Genomic DNA, 21,198 nt, shown 5'->3' with positions numbered 1-21,198 from the left:
AGTGTGTGAGCCCTAACAGATGTATAGAATACAGGATTTGCACTGCCCTGCTCTGCCGTCGAGCTTCCTCGGCACCTCTTGTCAGTAATAGGCCTCATGTAATGTCATGATATGCATGGCGCCATAGTAGTGCAAGACATGCTAGGGATGTCATCGGCAGAAGTGAAGACTGCACTGATTTGTGTGCCACAGAAGGAGGCCACACTGGACAGAGTGTACTTAAGGCTGGATTCACACAATGGTAGTGCATCGGATGCAATATGCTATTGACCCACGGCTCAGGCTCTGCTGCAGATCGTGAGCCGAGTGTCATTTAACTGATCAGATCACAGCTGCAGAGGAGAGGGAGGGAGGGATTCATCTCCTCCATTGTCAGCTGACATCCAAATGCAGTGCGATAATCATCATCCACATGCAGTCCAATGTTTCACTCACACCCATACACTTGTATGGGTGCGAGTGACAGCTCTTGCTGGCAATCGCTGCCACTTTTCTCTCTCATCCAGAATCTGGAAGAAGAAAAAAAAAAAACTGACCATCTGCTCTTACTAACTGAATAACACTGGTCCAAGTGCAATGCAAGTTCTCATATTGCACTCATCCAATTCATACACTCGTGTGAGCGTACCCTAAGGGGTGTGGTCATCTCCAAGATCCTATCCCAATATGCAGCAGATGTAACAATATTAGCAAATACAACCCATTAGAAATGTAGTATAGTTCTCCTGATATAGCCATGTCTCTTACCGCATATGCAGGACGATGCAGCTTAAGCATCTATGGTTATGACCACTCATAGAATGGCAGTTAGTTGCTTGTGATCGTAACCATGGATCCTTAAGCTGCAATGCCCTGCACATGAGGTAAGAGACATAGCTGATACTACATTTCTAATTGGAGGTATTTGCTAATATTATACTTACTACATATTGGGATAGGATCGTAGAGATGGGAATAACCCCTTTAAAAAAGGACTACTTAGCACTGAACTAATACTAGTGGCAGCTCCAGAACCAGCAATTCTGTGGATACACACAAAGGTACCAAGTATCACTCATCAGATAATATACGACAACTCCTCAGCTGGCAAGCCTTTGGTGAATGGTCACTACATGCACAGCTATGACATGCGGAGTTCAGCAGCGGCATCATACTTGGTGTTACTGCTGTAATTGAACATTGTGTCATTCACACTACACAAAGCGGAGAACATAGCGATGATATAAGTGACACCGACATTCTGGCCATCAGGCATCCACATACAAGGGGCCACAGAGGAAGCCGCAATCTCTGCACCACGCCTGGCCACATAACGGCAGGGGTGACCGGAGCCCGGAGATAGCAGCCCACAAGGGTCTCCAATTGATGCAGGGTGTGGTGGATGATTAAACTAGAGAAGAGCCATCAGCTACACAAGGTTCAGCACATACAGTATAGAAAAGGTTGTGCGAAGGTCATATAGAGGCATGCCACAGAGATACACACGTGTAGTATGCTGCGAGCACATGGGGCCAGGAAGACCAATATGTCACAAGAAATAGCATCCATACAACTAAATAGCACATCAGCATCATGGAAGATATGGAGGGCATCAGAGACCTCCCTCCTGACAACCACATATAGGCCTGGCCTTAAAGCAGCAGCAAGGCCTGCAAGGACCCTACACATACTACCGAGCCATTATAAATGTACTGTATATACACACACTTTTATATATCCATATATGTACACATAATTCTACTAATATATGTGTAGATATACACAATACTTTAGATCACATGTAATTTGTATAATTATATATATATATATATATATATATACACACACATACCACATATAGATACATTCTATACATACACACCCTATACTATCAATACACTGTATAAGGCCACGATCCCCCATGTTCTCTGCCGTGCTGGTTAACCCCTCACCCCCCGCCATGGCCGCTCTGCATTGCTGCACTTACAGTCCAGGTGCTTCTTCTTGGGCCCCATCACCTCATGGGTGGTCGCCTTGCACACTGCCCTGGCCACAGCAGAGCCCGTCACGCTGTACTGTGCGGCAGCGATGCGATCTGTCAGTGTCTGGCCCGACATCTTCTCTCCTGTCAGAAGAAACAGATCCGCGTCACATCACCCTGCTGATAATCCAAACAGCACTAATATGGATGATGCACGAGGCAGCACGCACCCAGCTAATGCTCGCCACCCACCCTGGATAATGCCCGCACCCTCTGCACACCCAGGCACCTGCTCGCTTTTCCTGTAGATGAAACCCCTCAGATGAGCGGCTGCAGATCCGAGGTGCTGTCCCTCACAATACAACACATCCTCCTCCTCCTCCTGTTATCCTCCCTGGGATTAGAATATCACCGCCCCACCCCCCACCTGCACTCTCACATCGCTCCCTCTCAATTATTAAAGGGGCAAATTGCAGACTGATTCCTGCTCGGTGCCCAGGTGCCCTCTCACCCCCTGTACACAGACCTGTGATGTGCCACTCATCCGCCGTGTACTACTGTATGACAGCCTGCAACCCTGCATGGAAGGCTGCCTACTGCAGAGAGCACTGGACCTGGTATATGCATCACACTGCAGTGTATACACTAGTCCCTAATGATAGCTGTACATATTACCACTCCTCGTACTATTCCCTGATATATGTAGTGTTAATTACCAGTCCTAGTAGTGGATTCCTTTTAGATTTTATATATATATATATATATATATATATATATATATATATATATACAGAGAGAGAGATATAGATATATAATGTATATTAACAGTCCTAGTACAAGTCCCTGATTATATATATATATATATATATATATATATACACACACAGTGTTTGTCACCAGTACTAGTCCCTGATATATGTGCAATGCATATTACCAGTCCTAGCAGTGGATCCCTGATATATGTACAATATATTACCAGTCCTAGCAGTGGATCCCTGATATATGTACAATATATTACCAGTCCTAGCACTGGATCCCTGATATATGTACAATATATTACCAGTCCTAGCACTGGATCCCTGATATATGTACAATATATTACCAGTCCTAGTACTAGTCCCTGATATATGTACAATATATTACCAGTCCTAGCACTGGATCCCTGATATATATACAATATATTACCAGTCCTAGCACTGGATCCCTGATATATGTACAATATATTACCAGTCCTAGCACTGGATCCCTGATATATGTACAATATATTGCCAGTCCTAGCAGTGGATGCCTGATATATGTGCAATGCATATTACCAGTCCTAGCACTGGATCCCTGATATATGTACAATATATTACCAGTCCTAGCACTGGATCCCTGATATATGTACAATATATTACCAGTCCTAGCACTGGATCCCTGATATATGTACAATATATTACCAGTCCTAGCACTGGATCCCTGATATATGTACAATATATTACCAGTCCTAGTACTAGTCCCTGATATATGTACAATATATTACCAGTCCTAGCACTGGATCCCTGATATATGTACAATATATTGCCAGTCCTAGCAGTGGATGCCTGATATATGTGCAATGCATATTACCAGTCCTAGCACTGGATCCCTGATATATGTACAATATATTACCAGTCCTAGCACTGGATCCCTGATATATGTACAATATATTACCAGTCCTAGTACTAGTCCCTGATATATGTACAATATATTACCAGTCCTAGCACTGGATCCCTGATATATGTACAATATATTACCAGTCCTAGCACTGGATCCCTGATATATGTACAATATATTACCAGTCCTAGTACTAGTCCCTGATATATGTACAATATATTACCAGTCCTAGCACTGGATCCCTGATATATATACAATATATTACCAGTCCTAGCACTGGATCCCTGATATATGTACAATATATTACCAGTCCTAGCACTGGATCCCTGATATATGTACAATATATTACCAGTCCTAGCACTGGATCCCTGATATATGTACAATATATTACCAGTCCTAGCACTGGATCCCTGATATATGTACAATATATTACCAGTCCTAGCACTGGATCCCTGATATATGTACAATATATTACCAGTCCTAGCACTGGATCCCTGATATATGTACAATATATTACCAGTCCTAGCACTGGATCCCTGATATATGTACAATATATTACCAGTCCTAGCACTGGATCCCTGATATATGTACAATATATTACCAGTCCTAGTACTAGTCCCTGATATATGTGCAATGCATATTACCAGTCCTAGCACTGGATCCCTGATATATGTACAATATATTACCAGTCCTAGCACTGGATCCCTGATATATGTACAATATATTACCAGTCCTAGCACTGGATCCCTGATATATGTACAATATATTACCAGTCCTAGCACTGGATCCCTGATATATGTACAATATATTACCAGTCCTAGTACTAGTCCCTGATATATGTGCAATGCATATTACCAGTCCTAGCAGTGGATGCCTGATATATGTACAATATATTACCAGTCCTAGCAGTGGATGCCTGATATATGTACAATATATTACCAGTCCTAGCAGTGGATGCCTGATATATGTACAATATATTACCAGTCCTAGCAGTGGATCCCTGATATATGTACAATATATTACCAGTCCTAGCAGTGGATCCCTGATATATGTACAATATATTACCAGTCCTAGCAGTGGATGCCTGATATATGTACAATATATTACCAGTCCTAGCAGTCCATCCCTGACATGTGTACAATGTATATTGGCAGTCCTATTAGTAGATCCCTTATATATGTGGAGTGTATTTTACCAGTCCTAGTATTTGTGCCTAATGTCATGGCAGCATCTAACGCTGTCCACACTGCAGAATCTGACACTCCACACTATGCATTCTCTGTTGTCTTCCCATGCTGACTATAGTTTTTACTAAACCGACCCGTGTGCTGTTGTGTTCCATTTGCTGGTGATTTATTACATGGTGCTTGGTTTGCAATGCAAATCCTTTTGTCATCTGGTTGTTTCCTCCCTGCTCTTTGTTTCTTCCTTATCACTTATTGTCTTATATCTCCATGTGTGCTAGCTTTGTGATAGTTTTGGTTCCCCGTTTGTCTATATCTGTGGGTTCAACCACTCCTGTCCCAGTCCTCCACTGGGGTGGGGGAGTGGGGGTATAAGAACAGGGATTGCCAGGAGCAGGGCAAGAAAGGCAGCCCAGACATCTTCACAATCAGAAGTATCTCTGGGATTAGGGACAGCTAAGGACCCCTTACCTGAGGGCCCTAGCTGTCCCTAGGGAACTTCTCGCTATCAAATTAGCATTTGAGAAGTGGTGACAGTTCTTGGAGACAGCTAGTCATCCTATTAGTGTTATTACGGACCATAAAAATCTCCTTTACTTCAAGTCGACAAAACGTCTGACACAGAAACATGCTCGGTGGTGTTTATTTTTTTTATTATTGTCCAGGGTCTTAAAACACGAAGGCTGATGCATTGTCCATCAGTTTTCGGGGAGGGGGGAGAACCTTGTGAGGAACTTGTGCCCATCCTGAAAAAGGGAATGGTGGTGTTGACGCTCAGTACTGAGGTTGAATCTGAGATTGCGGAGACCCGGGATGAGGCACCATCTGGGGTCCCAGCTAACAAGTCATTTGTTCCCCTGGGGATTCTGGGGGAACATCATGATTCTGCCCTGGCTGGTCTCCCTGGGGTAAAAGGTACTCTGGATCTCTTATTATGTCATTTTTGGTGGCCAAAATCCAGAGGGATGTGATGTCCTATGTGTCTACAATTGCCACCTGTGCGCGTTCTAAGGCATCGCGCTCTCGTCCATCAGATTGTTTGCTGCCATTGAGTGTCCCTAGCAATCTTTGAATGGACATTTCCATGGAATTTATTACAGATCTTCCGTCTGCTGGTAATACGGTCATTTTTGTTGTGGTGGATAGATTTTCCCAAAATACACATTTTATCGCCTTACCTGCTTTCCCCAATGCTTAAACTGTACCTCAGAGTCCTGTCTGATATTGCTTCTGATAGACATATTCAGTTTATTGCTAATTTTTTTTAGGGCTTTCTGCTCTTGCTTAGGTTTTAAATTTGTCAGCATTCCATCTGTGGTCTACATGAATCAGAACTTGGAGCAGTATTTGCGCTGTTTTGTCTCTTATAATAAGGAGGAGTGGTCCTCGTTCCTTCCATTTGCAGAGTTTGCTATCAATAATTGCCACCATGAGTCCTTGGTATATCTCCTTTCTTTTGTATTTATGGTCACCATCCCCAGTTCTGTACTTTTCTTAAAGAGCACTTGTCCGGGGTACCCGAGGAGCACCAATTGGGTTCAGCGCTATCATCTACATGGGAAAAGGTTCAGCAGCACTTAACTAGCATGGGCTTTAGGTATAAGTATGTGGCTGACTGTAGATGTGTGCTTGGTACAGACCTATGTGTGGGTGATCTGGTGTGGTTGTCCACTAAAAACATTAAGCTTAAAGAACAGTCACTTAAGTTAGGTCCTCGCTTCATCGGTCTGTTCAAAATCACTGCTGTCATCAACCCATCGGCTTTCCGTCTGGCCTTACAAGCATCATATAAAATCCATAATGTTTTCCAAAAATCTCTTTTAAAAAAATTTCTGGGTTTGTGATCTCCTCTTCCCGCCCCTGCACCTCTGGTCTTAGTTGACAGATCATTAATGTTTCAGGTATCGAGAATTATAAATTCTTAAGTCATTCGTCGTTCTTTATAGTACCTGGTTCGCTGGCAGGGTTATGGTCCTGAGGAGAGGACTTTGGTACCACCAGCCTCTGATATCCATGCTGTGCTTCTGGTTAGGGCATTCCATCACCATCATCCGGAGACACCTGGTCCTGATGTTCCAGAGGTCTCTCATAGATGGAGGGGTATCGTCACATGATCTTTGGCTCAACTCGCCGTGTATTATGGCGTCATCTGACACTGTCCACACTGCAGAATCTGACACTCCACACTATGCCCTTTCTGGTGCTTCTGAGTTGCACAGATAGGCTTGGGCATTGACCAGCTGTATGCTCATTAGTGATCGGGCTTGCAGGAGTTAATCTCTACCCTCTTGGTCACCTCTTGGATTACATTTTGTGGGACACCTATAACCGTTACTCCCTGCCTTTTTAGGATGATGAAGCTTGTCTTCCCATGCTAACTATAGCTTTTGCTATACCAGTCCGTGTGCTGTTGTGTTCCAGTTGATTTTTTGTGTGCTGTGGAAATCCCCTTGTCGTCTGGTTATTTCCTCCCTGCTCTTTATTTCCTTTTTATCATGTACTAGCTGTAGTACCCAGCATTGCCCGGGATAGTAACTGTCTCTCTGTCTCTCTCCCAGTCTCTGTCTGTGTGTCGCTCGCTGTCTGTCTCTCTGTCTGTCTCTTTCCTTGTCTGTCTGTCTCTCTCTATCTCTGTGTCTGTCTCTATGTGTGTGTCTGTCTGTCTCTTTGCCCGGTCCGTCTCTTTGCCCGGTCCGTCTCTTTGCCCGGTCCGTCTCTTTGCCCGGTCCGTCTCTTTGCCCGGTCCGTCTCTTTGCCCGGTCTGTCTCTTTGCCCGGTCCGTCTCTTTGCCCGGTCCGTCTCTTTGCCCGGTCCGTCTCTTTGCCCGGTCCGTCTCTTTGCCCGGTCCGTCTCTTTTCCAGGTCCGTCTCTTTTCCAGGGCTGTCTCTTTTCCAGGGCTGTCTCTTTTCCAGGGCTGTCTCTTTTCCAGGGCTGTCTCTTTTCCAGGGCTGTCTCTTTTCCAGGGCTGTCTCTTTCCAGGTCTCTCTTTGGTCGTCTATCTCTCTGTCTCTTTCCAGGGCTGCCTCTTACTCTGTCTGTCTGTCTGTCTTTTTCTGTCTCTCTCGCTATCCGTCTCCCCACCGACATCATATTATCTCACACAGAAGCGTCTTATACTAACAGTTTATTTTGTTCCTATAGCAACCACTGGCTGTTGCTATTTATAGCCTGTAGCTTCCACCTCTATTCAGTTTAATAGAGGCAGGATTTTTGGAGAGTAAAGGGTGCTATACACGCTGCGACATCGCTAACAATATATCGTCGGGCTCATGGTGTTTGTGACGCACATCCGGCGTCGTTAGCGACATCGCAGCATGTGACACGTACAAGCGACCTTCAACGATCCCAAAAGTGGTAAAAATCATTGGTTTTGGAGAGGTCGTTCTAAAACAAAATATCGTTGTTTGGGCACTAGCGATGTTGTTCCTCGTTCCTGCGGCATCACACATTGCTATGTGTGATACCGCAGGAACGACGAACATTTCCTTACCTGCATCCACCGTTAATGCGGAAGGAAGGAGGTGGGCGGGATGTTACGTCCTGCTCATCTCCGCCCCTCCGCTTCTATTGGCCGGCCGCTTAGTGACGTCGCTATGACACCGAACGCACCTCCCCCTTGAGGGAGGGATTGTTCGGCGGTCACAGCGACGTCGCTGACAAGGTATGTGCGTGTGACGCTGCCGTAGCGATAATGTTCGCTACAGCAGCGATCACCACATATCGCACGTACGACGGGGGCAGGTGCTATCGCGCTCGACATCAATAGCAAACGCTAGCAATGTCTCAGCGTGTACAGCACCCTTTAGTGTAAAGCGCAGGGTTAAATTTTCCCGCCCAAACATAGTCTATGACGTTCCCTGAGTCACATGGGGTGTCTGTGCAAAATTTCGTGATTGTAAATGCGACAGTGCGGATTCCTTTAGCGGACACACACACACACACACACACACACACACACACACACTCACACTCACACTCAGCTTTATATATTAGACTAGCTGTACTACCCAGCTTCGCCCGGGTTAATTACGGTTGTTAACAAAATAGAATGTATTAACAAAAATGTATTCTGCACACAAAAACCACAAAACAAATAGATAGAAAGGCAGGCAACTAGACTACTACAAGGAATGGAAGGCCTCCCATATGATGACAGGTTGAAAAAGTTAGATATGTTTAGCTTAGAAAAAAGAAGTCTCAGAGGAGATCTCATTTAGATGTATAAATATATGTGTGGTCAATATAAAGGACTGGCACATGACTTATTTCTTCCGAAGACAATACTAAGGACCAGGGGGCACTCACTGCGAGTGGTAGAAAAGCGATTCCGACAGCTAAATAGGAAAGGGTTCTTTACAGTTAGAGCAGTCAGACTGTGGAATACACTACCACAAGAGGTAGTAATGGCAGACACTATAACAGCTTTCAAAAAAGGGCTGGATGATTTCCTCAGTACACAAAACATTGTTGGTTATAAATGACTTGGTGACCAAATGTAGAACTGGTGGAGGAAGGTTGAACTAGATGGACCTAGGTCTTTTTTCAACCTTAGTAACTATGTAACTACAGTTAGGTCCAGAAATATTTGTACAGTGACACAATTTTCGCGAGTTGGGCTCTGCATGCCACCACATTGGATTTGAAATGAAATCTCTACAACAGAATTCAAGTGCAGATTGTAACGTTTAATTTGAAGGTTTGAACAAAAATATCTGATAGAAATTGTAGGAATTGTACACATTTCTTTACAAACACTCCACATTTTCAAAAGGTCAAAAGTAATTGGACAAATAAACCAAACCCAAACAAAATATTTTTATTTTCAATATTTTGTTGCGAATCCTTTGGAGGCAATCACTGCCTTAAGTCTGGAACCCATGGACATCACCAAACGCTGGGTTTCCTCCTTCTTAATGCTTTGCCAGGCCTTTACAGCCGCAGCCTTCAGGTCTTGCTTGTTTGTGGGTCTTTCCGTCTTAAGTCTGGATTTGAGCAAGTGAAATGCATGCTCAATTGGGTTAAGATCTGGTGATTGACTTGGCCATTGCAGAATGTTCCACTTTTTTGCACTCATGAACTCCTGGGTAGCTTTGGCTGTATGCTTGGGGTCATTGTCCATCTGTACTATGAAGCGCCGTCCGATCAACTTTGCGGCATTTGGCTGAATCTGGGCTGAAAGTATATCCCGGTACTCTTCAGAATTCATCCGGCTACTCTTGTCTGCTGTTATGTCATCAATAAACACAAGTGACCCAGTGCCATTGAAAGCCATGCATGCCCATGCCATCACGTTGCCTCCACCATGTTTTACAGAGGATGTGGTGTGCCTTGGATCATGTGCCATTCCCTTTCTTCTCCAAACTTTTTTCTTCCCATCATTCTGGTACAGGTCGATCTTTGTCTCATCTGTCCATAGAATACTTTTCCAGAACTGAGCTGGCTTCATGAGGTGTTTTTCAGCAAATTTAACTCTGGCCTGTCTATTTTTGGAATTGATGAATGGTTTGCATCTAGATGTGAACCCTTTGTATTTACTTTCATGGAGTCCTCTCTTTACTGTTGACTTAGAGACAGATACACCTACTTCACTGAGAGTGTTCTGGACTTCAGTTGATGTTGTGAACGGGTTCTTCTTCACCAAAGAAAGTATGCGGCGATCATTCAGAGTTAATTGCAGCCCTTAGAGTCCCTTGTCCAATTACTTTTGGTCCCTTGAAAAAGAGGAGGCTATGCATTACAGAGCTATGATTCCTAAACCCTTTCTCCGATTTGGATGTGAAAACTCTCATATTGCAGCTTGGAGTGTGCACTTTCAGCCCATATTATATATATAATTGTATTTCTGAACATGTTTTTGTAAACAGCTAAAATAACAAAACTTGTGTCACTGTCCAAATATTTCTGGACCTAACTGTATGTAACTATGTAACTATGTAAGAAATGTAATTATGAAAAAACAAAAACTAAGCTAATAGAAGCATTTCCCAACATATATTTCAACACCACAGATATTCCACACAGATTTAACTAAATTGGCCAAGTAATGTGCTCCGTCTGCCTCTTTCCCCGTCTGCCTCTTTCCCCGTCTGCCTCTTTCCCCGTCTGCCTCTTTCCCCGTCTGCCTGTCTCTGTCTGTCTCTTTTTTTTGTCTGTCTCTATCTCTCTGTTTCTTTCCCCATCTGTCTCTTTCTAGGTATGTCTCTTTCCCAGGCCTGTCTCTTTCCCCGTCTGTCTCCCCGTCTCTTTGTCTGTGTCTTTTCCTGTCTGTCTTTTCCCTGTTTGCCTGTCTCTGTCTGTCTCCTTCCGTGTCTGTCTCTATTTCTCTGTCTGTCTCTTTCCCTGTCTGTCTCTATCAAGGTCTGTGTCTTTCCCCATCTATCTTTGTCTGTCTCTCTGGCTGTCTCCTCCTTCCCTGTCTGCCTGTCTCTGTCCCTGTCTGCATGTCTGTCTGTCTCTTTCCAGGTCTGTCTCTTTCCAGGTCTGTCTCTTTCCAGGTCTGTCTCTTTCCAGGTCTGTCTCTGTCTGTCTCTTTCCCTGTGTCTCTCGGTCTGTCTCTTTCCCTGTCTGTCTCTCTGTCTGTCTCTCTCTATCCGTCTCCCCACCGACATCTTATTACCTCACATATAAGCTTCTTATACTATGTCTTTGTTCCTATAGCGACCAATCACAGCTCTTACTAATAACCTGTAGTTCCAGGCTCCATTTACTTTAATGGAGGCATGTTTTTTGGAGAGTAACTGTAAAGCGCGGGGTTAAATTTTCCTATCAAAACATAGTTTACGACATTCCCTGGGTTACATGAGGTGTCTGTGCAAAATTTCGTGATTGTAAATGCGACGGTGCGGATACACTTTTCGTTTCACTTTCTCCCCATTATGTAGATAGGGGCAAAATTGATTGGTAAATTGGAACGCGCGGAGTTAAAATTTCGCCTCACAACATAGCCTATGATGCTCTCGGGGTCCAGACGTGTGAGTGTGCAAAATTTTGTGGCTGTAGCTGCGACGGTGCAGATGCCAATCCCGGACATAAACACACACACATACATACATACATACATACATACACATTCAGCTTTATATATTGGATTGTCTTATCTCTCCATGTGTGCTAGCTGTGTGATAGAGTTTTGGTTTCCCCATTTGTCTGTATCTGTGGGTTCAACCACTCCTGTCTCAGTCCTCTCCTGGGGTGGGGAAGTGGGGAATATAAGATCAGTTTTTGCCAGGAGAATTGCAAGTAAGGCGGCCCAGAAATCTTCACAATCAGAATTATCTCTGGAATTAGGGACAGCTAGGACCCCCTAGTCTGAGGGCTAGTTTAAGAGCCCCGGTCCCATGTTATCCCCTCACACCCCTTGACATTTATATTCAATATATATTACCAGTCCCAGTAGTAAATTTCTGATATAATATATATATATATATTACCAGTCATTAGTATTTGGTACCATTGCCCTTAAACTGCATAACTTGGGTTAAACGTTTTGAATATTCTTCCACAAGCTTCTCACGATAGTTGGTAGGACTTTGGGCTCATTCCTGATGATGAGAGAACTGGTGTAACTGAGCCATGATTGTAAGTTGCCTTACTCGCACCGGCCTTTTCAGCTTTGCCCATAAATTTTCAATAGGATTGAGATCAGGGCTTTGTGATGGCCACTTACAAACATTGACTTTGCTATCTTTTAGCCACTTTGTAACTGGATTGGCAGTATGCTTTGGGTCACTGTCCATTTGGAGGACCCATATCCGTCCAAGCTTTAAGTTCCTGGCTGATGTCTTGAGATGTTGTTTCGGTATTGCCACATAATCTTCTTTACTTATGATGCCATCTATTTTGTGAAGTGCACTGGTCCCTGCTGCAGCAAAACAAGCCTACAACATGATACTGCCTCCCCCATGTTTCACAGTTGGGATGGTGTTCTTAGGCCTCTTTCACACATCTGGTTTTTGCCATCAGGCACAATCCAACGATTTGCGGAAAAACTGTCTGTTGCCGCCGGATCCATTTTTTTTCCTCATAGACTTGTATTGGCGCCAGATTGTGCCGCATGGCATCGCGTTTCATCTGGCATGCGCCGGATCCAGCAAAATTTCTGTGTCTGGCTGCCGGAAAGGACGCACAAGGGAACGGTTTTTGTTTTTTATCACGGGCAAAAAAACGCACCGCGCTGGATCTGGCGCTGTGCGACGTGTTGTAAAATGAAAGCCGATGGGCACCGGATCCGTCGTTATGCGGAAAAAACACATTCCACCAACGGATACGTTTTTTTTAACTGAGCATGCTCAGATGTGTAAATTCCTTTCTGGTTAGAAAATATCTCTCTCTCTATCTCTCTGTCGGTCGGTCAATCTCTCCCTCTCTCTGTCGGTCGGTCTCTCTGCTGATGTCGGTCTCTCTCTCTGTCGGTCGGTCTCTCTCTCTCACACCCTCTCTCATACTCACCGGCACGCCACTGCACGGCTGTCACACTCCTCCCGCGGTGTTACAGTTCCCGTTTCTGGGGATCTGCGTGTCTCCTTATCCTTTGCTGTGGTCTGGCTATGCTATATCTTGGTCCCAGGTCTGTGTGGCGCTGGAGACTATGTTCTGATTCCATGCTACTGAGCATGTGCGAGCGCTGGAGACTAAGTCCTATCTTGGAGCCACTGCACATGTGCGGTTGACATCATCGCTGACACGAGGTCACATGTCTCTGACACATTTTAAGCCTATTGGCCGCTGGTCATCTGCTTATGACACTTTGCCCTGTGATAGGCCAGCATGACGTCATTGCTGACTATTCTCGCAGCGGATTGGCTGGTGTCCTCCATCTTGGATGAGGCACAGAGTCTATATAAGACCCTGACGCATGCTGCTCGGCGCTCAGTCCTCTTGGTTCCTGCATAGGAGTAGACGCTCTTTGCATGTCCCGTGCAGCACCTATTGTCTATCTAGGTGAGCGTTATCGGTAGGGTAACGCTCTTGTACCTTGCAGCTTATGCTGTGGTCCGTATCCTCGCACCTTAGTGGAGTGGACATAGGCAGGTGCTTGCTGCACATGGTCTGACTGGGCCTTGTGGTTTTACTCTGAGGTGAGCGTTATCGGTAGCGTAGCGCTCCTGTACCTTTCAGCCGTACTGTTGTCCGTTTCCTCGCACCTTAGTGGAGCGGACATAGGTAGGTCAGGTGGTCGTTGCCTTCTAGAGTAACGCTCCACTACGCTGCCTCCTGCAGCAGTCCGTATCCTCGCAGACTAGGGGAGCGGTCATAGGCAGGAGTTTCAAGCTAGCAGCATTGCTGCTGTCCGTATCCTTGCACCACAAGTGGAGCGGACATAGGTAGGTGCCATATTGCACACACTACACCTAGTCTCTGTGACTGTTAACTGAGACAGGTGCTTTCACGCTCACAGATTGTGAGACTTTTTTGCACTTTTATGTTGTATTCCTCACTCTTTTGCATTTCCACTCCTATGTTATGCTAAGAGGTAGTCGCTGTGACTTAAACAGTATACGCCGCTATTGGCCTTGGTGATACTGTAACGTAACAGTGTCAGTACCGCTTTTGGTGGTACAGGTTTCCCCTATCCTCTGCCCTACTCTGCAGCAGAGCTCTGCACGGTGGACCCTGACTGTCGGATAGCCTTCCATTCCCTTATTATCCGACAGCCGCCGTAACACGCGGCTTCTCCTGCTTTGAAAATACCGGCAGCTCATTATTCCTTCTCGTATTCACTGCTTCCCCCGCCCACTGGCGCCTATGATTGGTTTCAGTCAGACGAGCCCCGTCGCTGAGTGACAGCTGTCTCACTGGAACCAATCACAGCCGCTGGTGGACGGGTCTAAATATTGCAGTAAAATAAATAAATAATTAAAAAAAAAAAATGATGTGCAGTCCCCCCAATTTTGATCCCAGCCAAGGTTAAAGCCACTCGGCTGAGGGTTGATATTGTCAGGATGGCGCAGGGAAAAATAGAACAATGGCTCCAGCACCAGCGAATTAAAATTAAAAGATCTTTATTCCATATTCTTTAAAAACAGCAACATTGTATTAAAAAAAGCAGCATCAGGAATGCAGAAAATGAATGCGTTTTGGACTAGGGATAAATAAAACCAAAAAACATCCTTAATCATAGGTGAATCAATTTTGAATGTCGATGTGCTTAAATATCTTCTAGAGTTAGTGCTGAAAAGAAAAAAAACACACACATGCACGTCAATGAAACATAACTGGACTAGACTTCTCTGGGTGGGGTTATGTGATCATAGCATGGAACACATGATGAGAAAAGAAAGAACACTATCAATCTAGAAAAAATGTTTCAATAAAAGATTGTGTATAAATCCATATGCAAATGATTATGTACATGGAATGATAAAGTCCAAGATAGAAAATGCAAATATATAAAGATCTATAAAAATATACGGTACATGTATGTGTGACGCCCTGGACTAGCCAGGTAGTCACAGGTAGACCGTTGCACAAACACCAGCCCCTAATAAGGTGACAGCAGCCAACCTACAAAACCCTTGTCACCTCTCTCAGTTTTCAATGGTCACACCAGGGGGCGGAGCCAGGCGGTTGGCCACGCCCACCGAGCAGTCCAGAGGGCCTGAGACAGGAAACAAACAGTTAGTTAGTCTGTTCAGTCAGTACAGTGGAGTGGAGTTCAAGTGCAGCAGGCCTGTGGCGTCAGGTCTACAGCAACAACACTGACCGGTGCCGGGGTCGTAGCCCTAGTACCGTGGCAAGGAGGCAGATGATGGTTGCTGCCTACAGGAGCCGGGAAGACGGCTGGTGGAACCGTAAGGGACCGGGACAGGGTAGTGGCCCGCCGGTACCGAACCGGGGAGCCAACTGGAAACCGGAGCACCAGGAGGGGTACTCAGACCCAGACTGAGGTCCAGAAGCCACTGGACCACGTCGAATTCCCTGACTGAGGTCTGGACCTTAGGTCCTTTCCCGTCCCAAGACCCGAAAGATGGCAACAGCCCACCGAGGGGGATAGAAAGCCACCGCCCAGGCAGAGAGATCCCACGGGCCAGCGCCTGCGGGCAAACAGGTTCCCCGACACACAGCAAGCCGGGGAGCGGACTACCGTTGCTGAAGCATAGGCAGTGAAGTTCTACAAAGAGGTGCAGGAGAAAGGCGGGAACCACCAACCTGAGAAAGGGGCAAAGCGCAGCCAGCTGCGGGCACCGACCACCATCCTTTTTGGTTTACCAGAGACTCAGGTGTATCTGTGATAGTGAGTACAACAATGTCCTTGGGCTGCGCACCGCGCCACACCATCTTGCCCTCACCTCACAACCACCGGCCCCCGGGACCATCACCCCCTGCCCACGGAGGGGTCAACACCAGGCTGCATAACACCGTCCCCAGGAGCCTAGTTAATGGCAGCGGTGGTGTCCACATTCACCACAACCTGTGGGTGGCGTCACGAACTTACACCTTTAAACTCCACAGCCTTGGCCGTGAACTGTCCCCACCGAAATCCCTACACATAGCGCCAACTCCCTTTCAGAGCGACGTGACCCCTGGGTCCGGGAGGAGCTCAAACCACCCACCGACGAGCACGGACCCGAGCGGCTCGGCAGCCGGCCAAGCCCCGGGGCGGTACATATGCATAATGTATAGTGACCCTTATCCATATGCTTATTAAGATTAGAGTGGGGGCGTGTCTAACTGCAACAAATCACAGGGACCAGTGGGCGGGGAAGCAGTGCATATCCAATGAACGTTAATTAGTGGCTCTGGAAGTGAATGTGCGACCTGAAAGCAGCTTACCGCCATCACAGAGTGTCTGTAAGTATAACGAGCGCGCTCCTATACCCCTATCCTCTACCAACATTTTAAATCTCCGGTTTCTGACCCCTATAGACTCATACAGGGACCAGATTCCGGACCGGAACCGGATTAAAAAAAAAAGATAACAGAGACTAGCAGGCCACGATTTTCTGTGATTCCGCTCATCACTAATTATAATATATAGGAGAGAAGAACGTATTATACAAGATGGCTAATGGATTTTGTCTCTTCATTTACAGTAGCCCTTTAACTAGAAACCTGTGTATTCCAACTAGGAGACCATGGCTGTATCTCTAATTTTACAAAAGTATAGTACATTAAGTGTGACATAGGAATGCAAAAAAATTAATTAGTGTTCAATCATAGTGGAAGCTTCCATTCACTTCAGCCTACAATACAGCTAAATAGATGGTACGTTAATGAGTTGAGCATATTTTACAAGCCATATGGCTGGATCCAGGGTGTAAAGTATTTATGATACCAATATATATTATTGGATCTATGGTGCATGTATGATACAATGGTGTATTTATCCAGGCATAATTTAAAGGCTGTCATACACCTAAGGCAGGGTTCCCATCTGTGATGGAGCTTCCGTCCTTCATCGTTAATTCTGTGATTTTTACCGGAATAAACATTGCAGTGTGTTTCACTATTTATTTTCAATAAATTGACTGATACATTGATAGAAACCTGATAGATACCATTAGAGACAATGATGTCCATCTGGCATCTGTGGTAGTCGTTGGGCGAGCATGGATTCTATTTTCACGTCAAGCGTGAATCTGTTCTGAACACCTTTTCTGTAACAACAAAGGCTCCCACATGTTGAAATCCAGCATGCCCAAACCTTGTATCCACTTGCCTTTCTACCGTAGTTGTTGAGGAACAGGATCCATTAAATCATCAGGTTTTGCAAAAGTACCGTACATCTAATGCATATCACCACCATAGGATCTTTGATACCGTATATGTTTGATGCAATGAAAGCTGTTCTTGTTGTGGAGTGTAAAAACCAGGGCTGTGGAGTCGGAGTCGGAGCTCATTTTGGTGGAGTCGGAGTCGGTATAAAATGCACCGACTCCGACTCCTAAAATATATAATTCATTGGGGACAGTAGTGCAATGCAGAATGTGCTGAATATTTTACTAAATAATAACATTTAGTATAATTCTTATATTTAAGTGAAACATTTATTGTAGTACAATGTGAACATCAGACATTTTAATTATTTTTATGATACAATAATCAAGATATTTGGATAGAACATAAAATATATTTATTGGAATACAACTTAAGAACTTAAAAAACTAATAAATTTGTAGATATGTAATACAATAATATATATATATATATATATATATATATATATATACACACACACACGATATATATGTAATCTACTGTATATTACATAGTTTATTACATATTTACAATTTATTACAGTTTTGTGTTCTAAAGTTGTATTCCAATAAATATATTTTATGTTCTATCCAAATATCTTGATTATTGTATCATAAAAATTATTAAATGTCTGATGTTCACATACACATGTTCATGTACTACAATAAATTTTTCACCTAACTATAAGCAATATATATAGGAGTCGGAGTCGGTGCAAGAGAAATTAAGGAGTCGGAGTCGGAGTTGAAGGTTTGTCTTACCGACTCCACAGCCCTGGTAAAAACCCACCAGCTGTTAAAGTAGGAACTTCTTCTTGAAACTTCATTCACCACAAGACTGCAAGAGGTGAATGCAACCCGAACAACACAGTGATCAGATTTGTTTTGGAAATCGGTAAGTGGTGAAAAAAATGGCGCAATAGATTATTTTTCTCTACTAAAACCATTAAAAAATGTAATAAAAAAAAAAGTAATGTTGAGGCAGTGTTCACATGTAGCATAAATGTTGCGTTTTTTCTGCAGGTGTTTGCACCATTCCACACAATAATTACTTCTCAGATTATTGCGTGTTTGCTGTGTTTTTTATACTTTTTCCCTGCCATTTGATACATTAGTTGCAGATGTGAATCCGGGTTTTGAATGTATTTTTAGGGCACGTAAATGCTGAAATTTCTGCAGCGATTTGACAGCACATGTGCGCTTCAAATTGCTGAAGAAACACTGCGTAATGGATGCAGTGTTTCTGCAGAATAAATGCCATATTCATGCGCTCGGGATGCTGCTCCCACCATAGACAGAGTGGGAGCTGTATCCAAAGCATACAAATTAATTGACATGCTGCATTTTTGAACGCACAGATTTGGGTCAAAATTTTAGCATCAAAATCGCTGCATTCAAAAAAGCAACATGCGCACTAATTATGCACAATCTACATAGATTGTGCTGGGGACGTAGGATGCATGCATTTACTCTGCAGTGCTAAACACTGCATAAATGCATGCAATTACGCAACGTGCGCATGACCCGTAAGTCTATGTGCCCATGGGGAAAGTGTCCTGCGGATATATCCGCAGGACATTCCACAGGAGCTCCCAGAAAACCGCAGCACAACTTTGTCTGTTTACATGCTGTGGATGTGCTGCTGTTTAATTGCGGAGTGTCCTGCGGATATGCTGCAGTCATTCTGCATTGAGGATACAGTACCATGGCTTCGGCACTGCATCCTCAATGCAGAACAAGTGCTGAGTGATCGGGGCGTTCATACTTACCTCCATCACGCAGCACTTCACTCTCCGGCCGTGTCTGTCTGCACATTGCTGGAGAAGGTGGGCGGGCCTGAACTAGCTCTGGCTGTCACATGATCGGAGCTCATGCAGGCCCCGCCCACCTCCTGCTGCCTGCTCCTGGCTCCACCGCGCTTCTCTGCACTGGAGGAAGTGACTCCGGTGTCTGCTATCAAGGCAGGTAAGTATGGGATCCTGCGGAAAAATCTGCAGGAATAATTGACATGCTGCAGATTTTTCCGCAGGGAAATCCGCATTATTTCCGCTGAGGAAAAAAACGCAGAATGGGCACAGCAGTTCCAAAATGCCATAGAAATGGCTGGAGACTCACTGTACTGCGGACTTTTGAGAAATCCGCGGCATTTCCGAGAAAAAATTGTGGCAAAGTCTGCGAATTTTCCGCAGCGTGGGCACATAGCTTTATACTACACAAAAATCTTTGATTCTGCGTTTAAAAATGAAACGGCACTTTTTTTTTTTTTTGCTTGAATTTTTTTTTCGGATTTTACGAAGCCTATACGGAAAAAAATACCACCAAACCTGCACCGTTCAGCAGCGTCTTTAGACGCACAAAAGGTGGAGATTTCATGGCTTAGCAACCACTCTGCTTGAATATTTAGTCCATGTTCACATGTAGCGTAAATGTCGGGTTTTTCTGCAGCTTTTTTTGCACATAAATTCTGCTGTTTTTAATTGTCCAAGCAAAGTGGATGTGATTCCATGAAAAGACGCTGCTCAAATCTGCGGTTTTGGTGTTTTTTTTTATTCTCTAGATGTTTCTATATGGAGCTTAAAAAAATGCATGGAAAAAAACTGCAGTTACTTTTATAAGTGCAGAATCCACGATTTTCTGTATTATAAAAACACTTAAAAAACGCAAATTCACATCTGAAAAAACCCCCGCATGAAACAATGGGGGAAAAGGCATAAAAATGCAGCAAACATGCAATAATCAGAGAAGATTGTTATTGTATAATCTGGTGCAGACACCTGCAGAAAACAAAAAGCACAGGATTTCTGCAACATATGAACACAGCCTTATAGGCACAAAAAAGTAACATGTTATATAGTGATGCTTAGGTCGGGGTCACACTTGTGAGTGACTCGTGAGTGACTCGTGTGAGCCTCGCATCGACATCACACGGCATGGCCACACACTCTCCTGACAAAAGTGGGTCGGCTGTATGTATTTCTATGCAGCTTAGACACTCCTGTATGGAGGGCGGCAGGCCGTGCCTGGTGATGCCGATGTGAGACTCACGAGAGTCACTCGCAAGTGTGACTGCAGCATTATATTAATATGAGAAAGTTCTGGCCAGTATGCATGAATGAACAGTCTGGGGCGTCTGCTAAACATCCCTCACTGCCAAATGGGTGTGCTTTTGGGTGTGGCCAAACCTTGCAGTGGCGTGCTGCGCGCGCCTCATGCTTTGCCCCTCTTTCTATTCTTCAGTAGTTGGGAGGTATGCTTGAGGACTAGAGTTGGGGAACACTGCCCTAAATGATCAGTAATAGATTGTTCGGTGGGGTATAAGCCGCCATAGTTTTTGGCAGCACAAATTCTGTTTATACAAGACAATGTGCTGCTGAGAACAATGATCTTTGTGCTACACGAAAGATTATTTCACAAGTTTTCGTTGTTCATTGGGAGACATTTACACTGATATATTATCATAAAAAGAGAATTTTTAAAAATGCTCTTTTTATGATAATCTTTCAGTCTAAATGCCCTTTAAGACCTCCTTACACAAACTTCCTACTATTGTCACTATCCTAATCTCGGTGGGTGCCTGCCAAAAGCAGGGTGCTGCTGGTTTGGGGTATGTGACCCTGGAAGCTCCAAAGGCTCGAATATTCTACTCCCTGGTGATCCAGAGGAAGGGTGAGACTCTGTTGCCTGTTACATTGTATGGTTTGCATGGTTTTGTGTTATATGCCTT

At 44.5% G+C, this 21,198-nt stretch overlaps 1 protein-coding gene across 1 annotated transcript in view; it reads right to left on the bottom strand.

The window, feature by feature from the left end:
* Positions 1-2,343, bottom strand: part of SNAP91 (synaptosome associated protein 91) — a 198,609-nt gene extending 196,266 nt beyond the window's left edge. Inside the window, exons 1-2 of the mRNA XM_075341499.1 lie at positions 2,213-2,343; positions 1,967-2,104 (exon numbers count right to left, since the gene is read on the bottom strand). Coding sequence (XP_075197614.1) covers positions 1,967-2,096 — 130 coding nt within the window. The 5' untranslated portion in view covers positions 2,097-2,104; positions 2,213-2,343. The remainder of the gene's footprint in view (positions 1-1,966; positions 2,105-2,212) is intronic.
* Positions 2,344-21,198: the final 18,855 nt, after the last annotated feature.

This window comes from Anomaloglossus baeobatrachus, chromosome 3, assembly GCF_048569485.1.
Source record: "Anomaloglossus baeobatrachus isolate aAnoBae1 chromosome 3, aAnoBae1.hap1, whole genome shotgun sequence".
NCBI classification, from domain to species: Eukaryota; Metazoa; Chordata; class Amphibia; order Anura; family Aromobatidae; genus Anomaloglossus; species Anomaloglossus baeobatrachus.
Note: the sequence above shows the minus strand (reverse complement) of the source record. Positions and strands in the feature narration are given on the sequence as shown.